This window comes from Athene noctua, chromosome 3 (genome assembly GCF_965140245.1).
Source record: "Athene noctua chromosome 3, bAthNoc1.hap1.1, whole genome shotgun sequence".
Taxonomy (NCBI): domain Eukaryota; kingdom Metazoa; phylum Chordata; class Aves; order Strigiformes; family Strigidae; genus Athene; species Athene noctua.
In genome coordinates this window covers 73,142,959-73,158,742 of record NC_134039.1, presented here as the reverse complement: position 1 = coordinate 73,158,742, position 15,784 = coordinate 73,142,959, and the positions used below count along the sequence as shown (strand labels likewise).

Below are 15,784 nucleotides of genomic sequence, written 5' to 3'. Positions count from 1 at the left end.
TTCACTCTGCTGGCTCTTCTTTTGTGGAAGAGTTGTCATCCTCTTGCTTTTGCTATCTGTAGGTCACGACACGTGGTTGCAACTGAATGATACCTCAAAGGATTAATCCTGAAGCGACTGATCCTTCAGAGTCCTGCTTATTTTGGGGCACTAGTGCTGATGCATGTCAGGTAAAACTCTGTCACTCCAGACTGAAGGCCTATTGCACTTGCTGTAGATCCATACAAGTAACTGCCCAACACATGGGAGAATAGGTTCATGGTCTCTTGAAGAAAGCAGAGATCTTCCAAGTTTCCAGCAGTCCTGCTTCTTTTCCAACAAGGCTGAAAGCTCTGAAGTGCCCACGTTGGTCACATGTAAAACCAGACAATCAGTAAAGTTCAAACTTAAATTACTTCCTCGATTAAGAGCTTTCAGGGCCTCAGGACAAGATGGGAATATGGGCCCTTCAGCTTTTTTGCTTTAGCAATGCATTTCTCAAATTCATTTCTTGGTCTAGCTTCATCCTCAGGATGCTCTTCATGGAGCTGCGTGCAAACCTCACAGACTCTTGTGCCTGCCAGTCCTTTCTCATTACTTTTGATGCACAGTCTCTGTGGAAACTAAAGCTAAAAATAATCACCCTTATCTCCTCTACTGGTACATACTGTTTTCTTTTCTAACCGTAACTGCTCGATCTACCTGCATTCGTGATCTTCTGGGAAGAGACCCAACCAATACCATGCCCATTTCTGCAGGAGTCCTCTCCAGGGGTACTGCTGGTGCTGTGCCTGGGGTCATTACTTGTATGCTGTCATGAAGATGCCTTATATGCCAGTCACTACTGTGAATCTCTGATAACCCCGAGCTTTCCCAGCTTGAAGGGTTGTATCTCTCTTTTTCTGCTTTGGACCTGTCATTAGCAGATTGTGTCTCTTTCTCTCCTCTTCTGTTTCTGATCAGGGATTTTTTTTTTTTCCTGGCCAGCTCAAAGTGAAATGTTCAGCTGAACTGCAAACTGTTTCCATGGCGTAAACGTGACTTGCTCCAAGAGCACTAGAAGCACACCATGTCAGTAAAGAACCCAAAGACAATGCTGACCCCTTTGAAGATGAGGAAGGCTCCTGAGATGCAATGCTCCATGAAGACCTTGTGTAAGAATAGTTCAATTTCATTCTGAAGGCATCACAGCCTTCTGTTGTGTTCAGGCTAGGATGTTCCATGGTACCCAGAAAAAAATGGTTTTTCATTAGATAGCTAGTGTCTGTCCTTTGTAGTTTGCCCAGTCTTTTGTTTCTTTGCTGGACAACAAGCTTTGTATCACTGCAGGCAGTGACCTTGACAAGCCACTAATGCTACCCAAAAGGTACCAACTGACCCAGCTGAAGATCTGAGCAATATAAGAGGATCAGCAAAAAACTCTCAAGATCTTCCAGGCAGCAGATACCTCTCAATGGAAGAAGGTGTGTATCATTTCAGTTCATAGGACCAGGGGCAATATAGAATAAATGTTCTCTGGTTATTGTAGAGCTTATGAAGTGAAACTTGAGGATACAATTCCTGTATTACTGTGACTGTTGTGGGAGCAGCTAAAACATTTTGTGCTGACAGAGCCAAAGTAAAAGCAGAAAATAACTGCTTTGATCTGAAAGCTGTTTTAAAAGAAAATACTAAGAAACTTTGAGTATCGTCTAGTGGCTCAAAAAGGTAATAGTGAAATACAGTATTTTCAATTCAGAAAAAGGGAAAGAAAAGCCACAGAAGCAGAAAGTGGCAGAATCCAGCAGAAGGATTAACATGCACAGTGCAGCCATTTGCCCTAGAGCAAAGGAGAGCTCCAAGGGAACCTGATCATATTAAACATGAATCTAAAATTAGATGCTTGCAAGAGCGGATCAGGATGCAAAAATTAAAAATAGCTGCTGTATCTGCAGAAAGTGGTGGAGAATTACATTTGAAGTCACCAGAGAAAGATGACTTAGGGGATGATAGGAATAAGTGGGAAAAAGAAAAGGAAGCTGGGAATAGCAGCATGTATAACAACAGGTAGATTATGATCCCAAGGGAGAGGAGTGCAGCAGGTAAAAGTAACTCTGCTTTACAAGACAAAAAATAATCCAGGGGATTTGGGACAGATAGCTGCTGATTTTGGGCCACAGAAAAGTACAACTGTGAACTAGAACGTGGTCCTTTGAACTTTGAATTAAGTTGAAATGAAAGAGGTAAATTGATTAGACCTTGTGCTAACACCAGGTTTTACTCGAACTGTGAGTAAAGGATCAGTATACAGCCTTCTTGATGACAGCATTGAGTTAAGTTGCTGCACAGACAGGTAAGGAGAAAGTGCAGCTGGCAGCGCTAGGATTAAACCACAAGCCAAGAAAAGACAGAGTGTGTTTTACAAATAAATGAGGAATTGTTCAAATATTGACAGGATGTAATAGCAAGTACAAACCACCCATTGTGGATGAGGCACAGGTACCTGCAGCTCTCCTGGCAGCAACAGCAATCAATCCTGTTTCTTGAACCGGGGATGGACTACGAGAACTGACTACCCAAATACACCCCCACTATTCACATGTGCTAATGTAGCAGAATGAGAGGGAGCTTACTTGGATAGATAACTAGCAAAATACTTTGAAATCTTACTGAATATTATGGGTTTGGTCCAGGAGGGAAAAAAAAGGGGGAGAGTACCAGTGTTGGCCATGCAGGATCCATAGTGAAACATTAACTGAATACATGGATAGCAGAGAAGAGAATCTGGCTGAGGCAGATTTTCTTAAGGAAAGAATGCAGGAAAAACACAGTCAGGGTTAGCACAGATTTCTTTAGCCCCTAGAATGCTTGCCCTGAAATGAAGGGCAAACTGTGACTGTGACTTTGGCTGTGTGCATATGGGCACAAATTGTAAGGATGTCACAATCCAGCTCTGTGTTACTGCTTTCCTGACTCAGGATGAAGAATGAAACATCCAGACAAGCACTACAGAGCACAGGCAAGTTTTTGGAAGTTGCAACTGAAAAGTATAAGGCAAGCTTCTAAAAACACAAGTCTGAAGTTTTCATTTCATTTTTCCCTGCTCCAAGTACTGAGTGTCTGTAGAAGGGCAGTGTTATTAAGGGCACACCTGGATTCACTTGACAGGCCAGAAGAAAGGGAATTCCACATTTGAGACAGGCTCTAAGATACAACTCTGAGCAGCTGTTGCTAGCATACATGGACTTGATCTTAACCTTGAAAGAAACTGCCTCATTTGCTAGTATTTAAGTGGGGAGGATGCACTCCTGACCTGTAGCATTCTTTTGAATATATTCATTATGCAGATTATTATTTAAAAGTGACTAAGCAGCAAAAACTGGCTTCTGACTTCGTGACCACAACTTTGCTTTAGGCTATACAGCAAATCTGCTAGGAATGAACACATTTAAATACTGCCACAAGAATAAAAGTAGATTATCCAGGATGTCTGATGTGCGGTCATGACTTGCTTGAGAGTCAGGCATTTGTGGAAGCATCAGGGACTATCTTAAGACAGCTTCCAAGAGAGAGATACCCTACCAGCTCCCCAGGAGTTTGCAGCAGGGCAGGCAGCCAAACCAGCATGGTGCAGCACAGTATGGCCAAGTTCCCCAGCTTTACAGGCTGCTCAGTTCTAGGGGACAGGGAAAAAACAAAATGGCTGCAGCTACCCTGTGTCCTTGATCAGGTGATGAACCCACAGCCTTACAGCTCTTCACATCAAGGCAGCACCCATCATCTTTCTTGTCTTCAAGTGAGAGCTACACACCTACACCTTCCTCTGCTAGCAATAGGTGGTGTGCAAGCAGAGTCAGAGCCCTGATGAATTGACTGCACATCACAAAATACTGTCCAGCTCTAGTAGAATAAAAGCTACTAATGCTGCTGGTCAGTCAGCTGGCATTTCAGTGTCCTAACTCCAGCCTGTGTTTGAGATGGGTTTGCTTGCTGGGGTTATAGTGGCCATAGTGATACAGATCCTTGGGTGACTCCATTCAGCACCACGTGCACCAGCTCCTGGGGATCTGACATTGTCAGATCTTTCTGAGGCTTGGGTTCCTATGGCTTTTCCTCCAGGTTAGTGGCAAAGCTTTCAGCCACCACTGACACCATGCCAGCTCCCATGGCAGATACTCTCCTGGGAGTTAGCACACATGGTATGTACCATTCTCAGCACTGTCACAGAGGCCTAACCCTCAGATCACTGGTCACAGCACCCTAAACCACAAAATACTCAGTTCCTTAAGTGTTAATGGCTTTTATTCTCTGCCATGGAGTTCCCTATTGCCATCCCATATTGACCCCTCAGCTTCCTTTTCCTTCACTGCCACCATCCAGCATTTCTTCATGTCACGGATTTACGACCACAATCCCTCTCTAGCATTGCACCTACATAGCAGGTATCATACTTCATTTCACTTGCTAGAGCTGCGTAACTATAACCTGCTACCAGAAGAATTCATGCAGTGTGAAAGGATTTTTATGAGCTTGCTCCGCTGATGGCTGCAAGAGAGATTGCTGCCAGCTGAGGATACCTTACCTGTAGAGACCTGGCAAATTTCCAGGTCCTTTGTTCCCTCAGTACAGAGGGATCAAGCACGCTGCATCTCCTGATAGCAATGGTGATTCTTGTGCAGTCAAGATAAAGCTAGTAAATCAGTCAGAGGTTTGGTTTTTTTTTTTTGTGTGTGTGTGTGTCCCCTCCTTCTCCACTCTCATGAGTAAATAAGACACCGAGTATTTTGGTGCTGCCAGTATGAATGTGATGTCAATTCAAAGGCAAAGGCTGCTCAGCCCTTTGTGGGTGTCCAGGGTAAATGAGAGCAGCTGCTTGCTCCTGCTGCATGATGCTTTCCATTTCATCTCAGCTACAGGACTCTAGCAGACATCAAAGCCAGCAGGATTCTGCTTCAGTCCCCTCCCCCTTGTGAAGGAAAACAAGTCTTATTCTAATGAGCCAGAAGGGGACCTGTTATTTTTCCTTTTCAAAATCTTGCTTGCTGTGGACTACACATCACACTCACCTTTGCCTGCAGGGCCAGGACGCTTTTACACAGCTAAATGTTAACACACACACACGTGATGCTTGAATTTCTACAAAACATAACCACGTATCTCTTGATCTATATTTTACCAGCTATAGTCTGCCTGCTGTTTTGGTCTCTCTCTCTTCTAAGGAAAGCACTCTAGGGATTGGATGCACTTGTTTTATCTACAAAACATGTAAGAGAAAGTTTCAGTCCTATGGAAAACAAGAATGTCTCTATTGAATGCATATTAAATTTAAGGGTTTTTTGAAACAATCAATCATAGTGTACTAAGCCTTCCAGCTTTGTTTCAGTTGTTGGCTAGACCTTAGCCATCAGCAAGGCATATACTGATCTAATCCGTTCCTGCTCCCATGTGTGCAAAAATGCACACAATTACTATTTTATAACTATTTGTGACAAAGTCAGTTTGTTGTAGAACTGGAGCTTCAGTTGGTATATAAGCACATACTAAATAGACAGAAACATGGTTTTGTTAAAAATAATAAAGGTTAATAAAAAAATGTTTTCCCATATCATATGTAACCTTAAGTCCCAAGGAATTTTGAGAATGAAAACCTTAATTAATCTATAATTAGCAGGGTTTTTTTCTTAGGCAATATGAAAGTTTATAGGAGTTTTAGATTTTAGGATGAAATACATATTTAAAATAAGTGTGCACAATGTTGCAAACAGGAATCCTCTGGCTAAAAGACAAAACAAAAGGAGCAAACAGTAGCCCATCAGGTGTTAGAAAAAAGGACATTACAAAGAGGAGGCCTCAAAAACACTCCAATTTGGTTCAACCTCTTGCTCAAAGCAGTGCTAACTTTGATCAGGTAACAAATACCAATTTACTTCAGATCTAGCTTTGAAATTTAAATTATAGTAATGGAATTACCAAAACATCCAAATATTGATTTTGTGGAAACCTTGTACCTGTGATCCTATCATAGCTCACCGTTATGAAATTGCACAGAGCTTTTTATCTCAGGTGTCTATAACTCTGTTAGGAAGAGAGCCACAGAGAAGGTCCAATAAGTTTGACTTGCCAAGAGGAAAAAAGTCCCATGTGCAGCAACAAAGTAATTTTCTTTCCCCAACTCTTCTCTATCCCTCTCTTCTCAACTATTCATAGCTATATAGATATAACATTACAAAACAAGCCATCTGTGACAACTGTCAGTTCAGAGGAGCGTTAGGTAATAAATGAACTCACTTCAAGGAAAAACGAGGATTTAAGGTTTAAAGTTAGCATTTGGAACATGGAACTGATGCAAGTGAAGAGGTCAGAAAGGGTACCACAAAAGTCTTCATCGGCAGCGGTTCTTGAGAGGCAGGGGAACATCTAGTGCAAGAGCACTTCAAAATAACACCTCCCTATATTTATAATCAACCATCTGACTCAGTACTCTAATCTTGATAAAAGGTTTGTATTCTGTGTTATTAGCTAACACCAAAGCATTGTAATTGCTATATGCACAGCCTTTCCACGAGAGTCATACTATATAGCTCAGTGCAACTGTGCTGGGTCAGGCTTAATAGTAAAAAAAAAAAAGAAGAGATGGCACTTATCTTTTTATTATCAATACTTCCAGTGAAGCTTCAAGACCCAGTTCAGACCCCTGAAATGACAGAAGACTACCCAGCCATAATTAATTTTCTGATGGTAAAGGAAGTGCAAAGAGCATGGAATTAGTAGCAGAATGCACATGCCCTGTCCTATAAAATCTACCCAAGCAAGGATGTGGAGAGAGCTGGATCAGTCACTGCATTAACACCAATTTGCTTAAAGACCTTTGATTGTGAAGCTAAGAGACACTCAATTATCAAAACCATTTGGGAGTTTCATCAGCCCTTTAGATCATTGTCAAGTGTTGCTATCAAAAAAACCCCCAACAAACCCATAATAGAAGTAACTTGTTTCATATCCAACTTTTGAATACAAGAATGATATCATCCTTCCTAAACCCTCTGCCCCAGTCTTCTCCTGCATAATTGCCTCTTGGGTTGCAGAAGGTCCAAGATACAGAAGGAAGGTTCTGGGAAGACTACATTATGATTTTGAGAGCCATACTTTTGATGCAAGATTTAGAACCAAGTACTACTTTTCTCTCATCTTCCTACAAGAGAAAGGCCTTTGAAAGGTGGGATAATACTTGGCACTTGAGTGACCACTGAGGAAAGGCAAGCCTGTTTTTCTTGTTGCAGTAACACAGCTAGTATTGTTAAGCAGGAAACCATAGAACATTCATTGCTATCAAACCCCTTATCTTGGAACAGGGAAGAAACAGAAAAGCATGTTTTTAGAAAAGGGCAGCTGAACACTGCACTCCTTACCTCTTCCAAAAGGAACTTCAGAATAAATTTTGAACAGTTATAAGTAATACACACACCCACCCACCCCACCCTCCAGGCTGCCAGAAAGAAGTACTGGGAAGCATCAGTCAGCTTGATCTGCAGGAGTGATAGACAGTCCTCTCTGCAAAAAACTCAAGGCAACTGTGTAAAAGTCCTCCTGTAGCACAGATAACTCATTCAGCTAGCAAGGTCAGCAATAGCTGAGGTCGTGTCCATTAGCTACAAAGTCAATACATTTGCATCGCTGTTACAGCAATAAGGACACAAAGCATATTCTTCCAGCAACAGTCATACTTCATTATGCTCTTTGGACTGGAAGTTTACTGTAAGTCAGTAGCTCTGGGACACTGAACAATTAGGATCTGTGTTATATGCACACAGCGATGTCCATTTTCATCCTAAACAATTTAAATAAATTCCTGAACAATCACTTACTGGATTTGTCAAAACAAACATTTTTGAGCAATTCATAGCCAAACGTGTTTATTAAGAAGTCCACATGAGAAGAACCAAACACTGCTTCCAATGAATAAGCTGAACAACATCAGTGAAGGCTTAGTCATATTCAGGCATCTCCAGTTATGTCCTTTCACAGAGAAGCATTGTTCACGCACCTTAAAGACTTCATGGAAGCCCAGGCACTAGCAGTTAGAATATATCAGCTTTGATTTCTACAGTATTTGTAACAGTTTTGGGCCATACTTTTTTTTTTTTTTTTTTAAGTGTTTAAGTCATCTATTGCACATGTATACACTCTCTCATCTTTGTTAAGTGACTTTATAATGAAATTAGAAGCTATCTTCTTGTTCAGAGATTGTCCTGAGCCATTAAATAATAACAACACGTTAAACACAGAAGTAATGTCCTTTGAGACAGGCCTGTCCACAGATTTGATGCAGTAACCTGCATGGAATATCTGGAAACTAACATGTGATGGCTGCAACTCAGATAGAGCTGGGAGATTTACTCAGATGGCTTTTGCAAGGTATCAGTGATAGGAAGAAGCTGAACTGCATTTTCACATTCCCTAGCTGCATTTTTTATTTAATTTTTCAGCCAAGGCTTGTTAGATTAAAGAAGTTGCAGTAATTACCTAGACGCAGTTGCTTCTCACCTATCCCTCCTGTGAGGCTATTTAAGAACCTGAAGGGGTCAGCAGATAACCTCAACATTTTACTCTTCAAAAACTGTAAAGCACTACATGATTTTGAAAGGCATAATGTATTTCAAGATAATAAACACTTCAATTGGAGTATCCAAGACCTTATGTCAAACCACAGTACAGAACAGAAGTTTGTACAAAGTATTACCAGTTATTATTGAAATAAATCCTAATGGCTCTGTGCTCTTGGCAGCGTGATGTAAAAGCAGAAGCACTTCAAAGTATCATCACGGTTTTATATTCCTCTTTGAGTTGAATATGTTCCTGGATTTTGAGAAATTTCACTTGATTGGTTGTGCAGGTTGGTGTCCTTGTATACAAACCAAACATTTCCTCCCCATAAAATCGTATTAAGCAAGCCAAACACCTGTAGGTTAAGACAAAAAAGATGACATTAAAGTTGTTTAAAAAAACCACCAAAACACCAAAACTCAGAATACAACTCCAAAGCAAGCCAGAAACAACTGCTATTTTTGGCACCCCTTTGATTTGGACAAGACATTTCCACGTGCTTTAGAGTATTATAAGCTATTTCAACTGACTTTTTTGAAAATTGGATAGTCAATTTATTCTGTCCTTTACATGGAATTAGAAAAATTCTTTTCCACCACTCATCACCTCTGCATATGCAGAGCAGATGGTTAATTACTACTGGGCCAATGAATAACTGCCAGAGTTTTGAAGAGCAGAATTCACTAGGAAGATCATACAGTAAGGCTCATTTGCCCTGCTGTGAAGTGTTCTTTCTATGAACATGAGCTTTATACCATTGTATTACAAGGAACCTCTATTTGATGGGTAGAAATTGTTTAATCACAGTTGATTGAAAAGCTAGGTTCAGCACCAAAACATGAAGCAGGAAGCATAGTGTTCCCTCCTTACTTATATCAGTCAATGAACCACTTGAGTGGCTCAGTAATGTATTTTAAGGTGCTCTCAGTTACAGACAGAAATAATACAGAGACTCAAACATGTCTGGAAATACTACATCTAGCAGCTCTAGAGACAGATCCTACAAGTTATTTCTCTTCATTTCTTTGAGGAACAAGTTTACTTTTAAAGAAAAAAAAAAAATGGTTAGTGTTTACCACAGTATTAACGTGCCTGAGCAACTAATAACCCAGGAAGCAATCTTAATGCATAAAGCAACATGTGCAATCAGTAGAACAGGCCTCTCAGGTGCCATTGGCTGTTTTCTAACACATTTATTGTACCCGTATGGCAGAAGGGATACATACCACAGATACATTCAGAGTTCCCATGCTGGTTACAGAAGCAAAACGGCAAGTTGTTCCGGGTGCTTTGCATGATTCAATTCCTGGAATAATGCTGGCCCCTGTGGACATTTTGATGCCAGCAAGTGCTTTTGCCCAAGCAAAAGTACTAACCAGCCATAGAAAGGCTGTTATGACAGTGATAGCCAAATCCTACACAAGAGAAGTACTTGTTATTAGGTTAAAAAAAAAAAAAAAGAGCAAGGCAGAGACAGTATCAATTATATCACCAGAAGAATGGCACCAGTGCTAATGATCACAGGCAAATTTAGCCACTAACAGTGCTTTAATTACAACACATTATATTCCATGTTGATAATTAGCTACAAAACTGTATGCCTTCTGCATTTACCAAGCACAAGCAGTCTTACCCTTTGAAAGAAATCAGTTTCTAAGATCAAATGCCTAGCACCTACGTTATAAAATTTATAGTAGAGTGGGGATTCTGAGGATCAGGGCTTTGGTATTCAAGGTGACTAAAATCCACAAGATAACTATTTCCTTCTACCAATTGCATCTGCACAGCAGGTACTCTACACAGGGAAAATTCCCAGAGACTAACAGAGGAGGTTCTACCTCTGGAACAATTGTATATTCAAACACATCATACAAAAGAAAAATTGTGATGGAGACACTGCACTTGAGAAGGTGGAACTTCATTTCACTCTGCTTCAATAACTGCATAAGGTACAATGCCATGAATGTTCAAGGGCTTTAGGTCTCCTTTTCTGCTTGAGTGCTGTAGTGACTAGTCTGAGATACTTGTGTTTACGCTCCATCTAATTTTTGGAACTACTGAATATTTATAAGTTTTTCAGATATTCTTGTATTAGTAGTATTTCTCATCTCTCTGGTTTCAAAAGGCAAAACATTAAAATATCTTAGTATTACTTACAGTTAGTGGAAACTTGTTATTTTGCTGATACACATGCCTATATCCAATATAAACCATGAGGGCAGCAATGCAGTAGAGGAATACCAACACTGCAAGCGTAACAAAGAACTGTGCAGAAGAGGAGAAGTTGCCCACGAGATAGATGTCAGTCCAAGTACCACCACAGTGTTTTGGATCTGGTGCACTAAATAGAACAGTATTCAGCCTGCAAAGATTGTATCCTTCATGTAGTTAGTTTGCTATACAGTGGAAACTTCATGCAGTCATGCTTCACAACAACAGTGCTTCAGCATTCTAGTTGCTTAAATCTACTCTAAAAGACAATTTATATTTCTATAAGGTATCAATTCTATGAGACAAAGATTTGTCAAGATATCTGAATATTATTCCCTATCCTGCATTGAGATATGCAACAGCAACTTCAGGAGAAGTATCTTAATCTTATCGTTAGAGCAACTGAAGAAATAAACCCTGATTTGCAAGCAGACTTAACAACATTTTAGAGACTGACAGATGAACAAGGGGATCAGGACTTATAAGGCACCTAGTTGCATTCAGCTGCAAGAAAATACAAGCACAGGAAGTTCAGTGAAACCTGTGTGACTAGCAGCGCCAACACACTTACCAGCACAGAATCATTTCAGATTCCCACTCACCCCTCCAAGTGCTATTAAAATGCTGGGTTTTGTGACCAAATTCTATACTTCTGTAGTACTTTTTACTAGCTGGCCTCTATACTTACAGCTATGCTTATTGAATACATATGGAACACCAACTCTGCACTTGTAACCATGTAAGCTGTAAGAAAAAAGAAGAAGTCTTCCTCCTTGTGCTCCAGGAAAGGAGCTTGTCTCTACAAGAGCACTACAACAACAGTGGACTATTTAGGGTTTTTTATATACCCAACACACTCACCACGATCATAGTGGAATAAACTGAAAAGTAAGTATTTTGTCTTTAAACAAAAATATAATGGCACATCCAAAATAATCTTATCTGGGCCTCCAAAGCAACTACAAATTGATGAAGAAATAGGCTGTTGAATGAAATGGTAGTGTTTTGCTTATTAATTACCTTCTGTAGCATTCATGCACTGCTAAAATAGAGCTTAAGGTAGAGAGATACAAAGCAGTAATACAGCCTATTGCCGTTTCTACCTACTTCTTTGATAGGGCACTGACAACCACAATGCTTTGAACTATTACAACTAAATATTTATTGCTACTATGGAGCAAGCCAGATTCTGCTCATTCAGATTTACACAGTAAGTACATACTCATAGGCAGACAAATAGGGGAAAAAAAGCAAATAATAAATAATTATTATATGAGGGACAACCAAGGAGCTAATACTCACCTGAATGGATAAGCAAAAGCAGCTGTAACTGTCTTGTTTACCACATCTTCACAGGAAACTAGAAGGGTAGTTTCACCTTGGAAGCCTCCACATGTGGCAAAAGCAAAGATGGAAAAAATCTATAGGAATTGATACACAGACATATTGGTACACAGCTCTAGAGCTCAAAGGAAATAAACTCAACATTTAGCTGAAACAGCTAGTGAAGACAAGAAAGAGAGACAAAAGTTAGCAATAGTAAAGTATGACGTGTTATCAAGAGGTAATGAAAATGCTGAATTTCTACAATCCAAAAATAAGAGCAACATCGCTAACAAAAACCCATTTGAAAGTTCTTTTTGTTTATATTTTTCCTAGCTCTACTGCAAAAGTTTTTTAGGTTTGGTGTGGTTTGGGTTTTTTTAATGCTAAAAGACAGCACAGTAGCTCTTACAGTTGGTAAGGAAAGTTTTTTTGTGAGTCCAACATACGTAACTGTAGATTAGAGTAGCTAGAAGACACATGCTCAGAGTATTGCACATCAACTTGACTAAGTAGCTTATTTTCCCTTTGTACACTAGCAAAACCCTAAACCCCAAAAATCAGAACACAGAGCATGCAGCAGCACAAGTTACTATAACAAACTTCTCATTAACACATAGATTTTATGTATCTGCAGAACTGTTTTCTTCCCTCCCAGTCAGAAGACTTGTCTGAAGAGCAACCTTGTGTGGAACATCCACCACCAGTGGCATGAAGCAGGGAGCAGGCAGCTCATCAGCACACTCCTCTCCAGGCCCAGCCAGCTAAGGCACGGGAGTAAAGCCAAGCCTAGAAAAGTAGAAGAAACAGCCCTGAAAGGAGAATGAGGCTTCCCCCATTCCTCCAGAGCCCCACTTACCCACTCAAGGACCTTAATGAAGCCCAAAGGCTCCAGGAGCAAACCAAAATCCATCCTTAAGCCAGCCATTCCAGGCAACACCAGAGCAGCCAGCAAGAGCCCACACCACAACCTGTCCATAGGTGCAGCCCTGGCCAGGCACCTCCTTACATGGCCGGCCACTGAGCTCCTCCCTGACACACCCACAGTTGCCTCAGGCTGGGGCTCTTTAGCCCAGGTCAGAGGCCAGGCGAGGCTGGGCTTGGGGTGAGCCCAGCTGTGTGGGGTGGGTGCCACTGAGGACCTTGTCTGTGGGCTGGGGAAATGGCACAGTAACTGCCACAGGCAGGAATGGCTTTGGCTATTTTGTGGGAGCGAGGCAGCAGTGATGTCCTTCCTTCCTGGGAGGCTGAAAGGGCTGCGATGGGCTAAAGTGAGAAGGAGCTGCCACAGCAAAGGCCAGGAGTGCTGCAGTGTCAGGGCTGTGTGTCCTTGTGGCCAAGGCTTGAAGGAGGGATGGCAGGTAGCAGGCAGAGGATGGCACACTTCAGAGGATCATCTGTGCCTTACCTTGATTTTGGGCTTAGTGATTTTATTGGCAAACAAGGCAGAGGGTCTTGACAATTCATGTGCAATCGAATTTCGTCAACTACATTTGATTTTTTAAGCTTTAAATATTTTTTTTTGTGACTGTGTTTACTGTTAATACATTGATCTTCAGTGAAACTGAAGAGCTAAAAGTCATGTTGAAGAAGATTTGAGGCCTGTGAGAGGGGCTGCCATCTGCTCTCCTCCTTGACTGGAGAGCATGGCTAGCTGAGGCGGCCAACGGACACAGCAGTCGCTGCAGCGGTTTTCTGGCTCTCCTTCAAGATCTTCTAGAATTGTCTTCTGGGATTGCTGGGGAGCTCCTAGGAACCCTCTGAAAAACATCAGGGCGTCTGGTGCTGCTCTTGGGAAGGGATAGCAAGGGAGGCTGTGGCTGTTTCTAGCAAGAGGTAACTGATCTAGCAGTTTCTAGCAAGCTCTATGAGCTGCTCCTGGACAAAGGAAGGTTTTGTCCCAGCTGAGCCCTGTTAAGACTGCCAGGTGCTGAGGAGATGTCAGTGAAGGTGCTGGCTTGGAGTGCAGCTCCTGGGTATAGTGAGTAGGTGCAGCTCTTTGTGCAGAAGGTGGCCAGCAGCCTTTACAGAGCAGCATATGCATGCTCAGCTGTGGTGGTGGTGTGTTTGGGTCACAGTCCCCAGCTCCATCTGGATCAGCTGTTCCTGGTGCACCAGAGGCCTTGGCTCAGACTGAGCTGCTGAGGGATGGTGCAGCTCTCCAGTCCTGGGGCTGGGAGGGGCACCTGGGGTCTCTGTCTGGGGCTGGGAAATCCAGACTCCTTGCCTGTAGGAGGTATGCAAAGGTGGAAGGTGTGTGCCATCAGGAGCTGTGGGAGGAGGTCAGCAGCCTACACAGCATCAGAGATAATGAGAAAGGGATCAACCAGTCAATCTTCTCTGAGACCCTGAAGCTTCATTCCTATAGGAGGGGCAGGTGAAGTCTGTGCTCATTGGGTTAGGAGATGGAGACTCCCATGATGGTGAAGGCTGGAAGATTGTGACTGCTGGCACCAGGAGGATGGCTGCAGCTGCAGATACGGAACATTCAGTACCCTAGTAGTAGACAGGGGGTTGAGAGCTTTCTCCGATGAAGCCTCCATACCAGCTGAGCCTGAGCTACACAGGAACACTAAGGGGAAAAGGTGACTGACAGTAGAGGGAAACTTCCTCCTGCATGGGATGGAGGCCTCTACTTGCTCACCTGACCTGCTGTCTAAGGAGGTTTTTTGATCACCAGGATCCAGGATGCTGTGGAGAGGCAAGCTTCAGACTATTCATCACTGCTGCTCTTCCACATGGGCACCAACAGTACTGCCCAGGGATACCTGGAGCATTTCAAGCATGACTACTACATTGTTCTGGGGTGGTGGTCAACATCTTGGGGGCTCAGGTGGTTTTCTCCTCAGTTTTCCCAGTGACGAAGAAAGACTTGAGGAGGAGTAAAAAGATCCTGCACGTCAACAATTGTTTACTCAGCTGGTGTTGACAAAAGGGATTCAGCTTTTATGACCATGGAACCCTCTCTGAAGACTCAGGACTGTTAAGAAAAGATGGGATGTACCTCAGCAAGTAGGGCAAAAGCATCTTTTCCAACAAGCTCGCCAGACTGAGGAGATCTTTAAACAAGGAGTGAGTGATTTGGCATCAGGGGAAGAGAGGAGGAGGAGGAGGAGGATGATGATGACCCACATTAAGTGATAAGTGGTGAACTGGTTTAGTAAGCAAAGGGCACAGGATGACATGATTTCAAGGAGAGACTTTGAAAACAAGAAAACAGGGCAGAAGCTCCCTACCTCAAGTGTATGTATGCATATAAGGATGTGTCTACAGAACAGCATTATGGGGGAAGCTCTTATATCTATTCTGGGAAGTCAACATGATAGAATGCTTGTCTAAAGTGTCTGTGTAGTAACATACACAGCATGGGAACAAAGAGGAGGCATTGGAGGTCTGTGTGTAGTTACAGGGCTATGATCTCATTTGGATCATGGAGACAGCATGGGATGGCTCATGTGATTGGAGTGTTGCCATGGTTGGATACAGGGTCCTTAAGAAGGACAAACCAGGATGGTGAGGTGCCCTTTATGTGAGAGAGCAGAAGGAAGGCATGAGGCTGTACCTCAGGATGGATGATGAGCCAGGTGAGAATTTATAAACACTTAAAATTAATAAATAGGCTTCTTGATAACGTGAAAATGACATTGTATTTTGAAGTATCAATGATGATTTATTATTACTGATTCTG

General features: G+C 42.1%; 1 protein-coding gene across 1 annotated transcript; it reads right to left on the bottom strand.

The window, feature by feature from the left end:
* Positions 1-8,785: 8,785 nt before the first annotated feature.
* On the bottom strand, positions 8,786-13,024 carry SYPL1 (synaptophysin like 1). Its single transcript, XM_074901609.1, has 5 exons — positions 12,956-13,024; positions 12,076-12,194; positions 10,720-10,924; positions 9,789-9,977; positions 8,786-8,917 (listed from the first exon to the last, which is right to left on the bottom strand). The coding sequence occupies exons 1-5, from the start codon at positions 13,022-13,024 to the stop codon at positions 8,786-8,788; spliced, it is 714 nt and encodes a 237-aa protein (XP_074757710.1).
* Between the last annotated feature and the right edge of the window lie 2,760 nt (positions 13,025-15,784).

What these genes read in the sequence shown, in the direction of transcription:
- SYPL1 (XM_074901609.1), bottom strand. Translation starts at nt 13,024, where the DNA reads ATGGCTGGCTTAAGGATGGATTTTGGTTTGCTCCTGGAGCCTTTGGGC. An exon ending in TCATTAAGGTCCTTGAGTGG is followed by an intron (nt 12,195 to 12,955) that starts GTAAGTGGGGCT and finishes CAATTCCTATAG; the next exon opens with ATTTTTTCCATCTTTGCTTT. An exon ending in ATAACAAGTTTCCACTAACT is followed by an intron (nt 9,978 to 10,719) that starts GTAAGTAATACT and finishes TCTCTTGTGTAG; the next exon opens with GATTTGGCTATCACTGTCAT.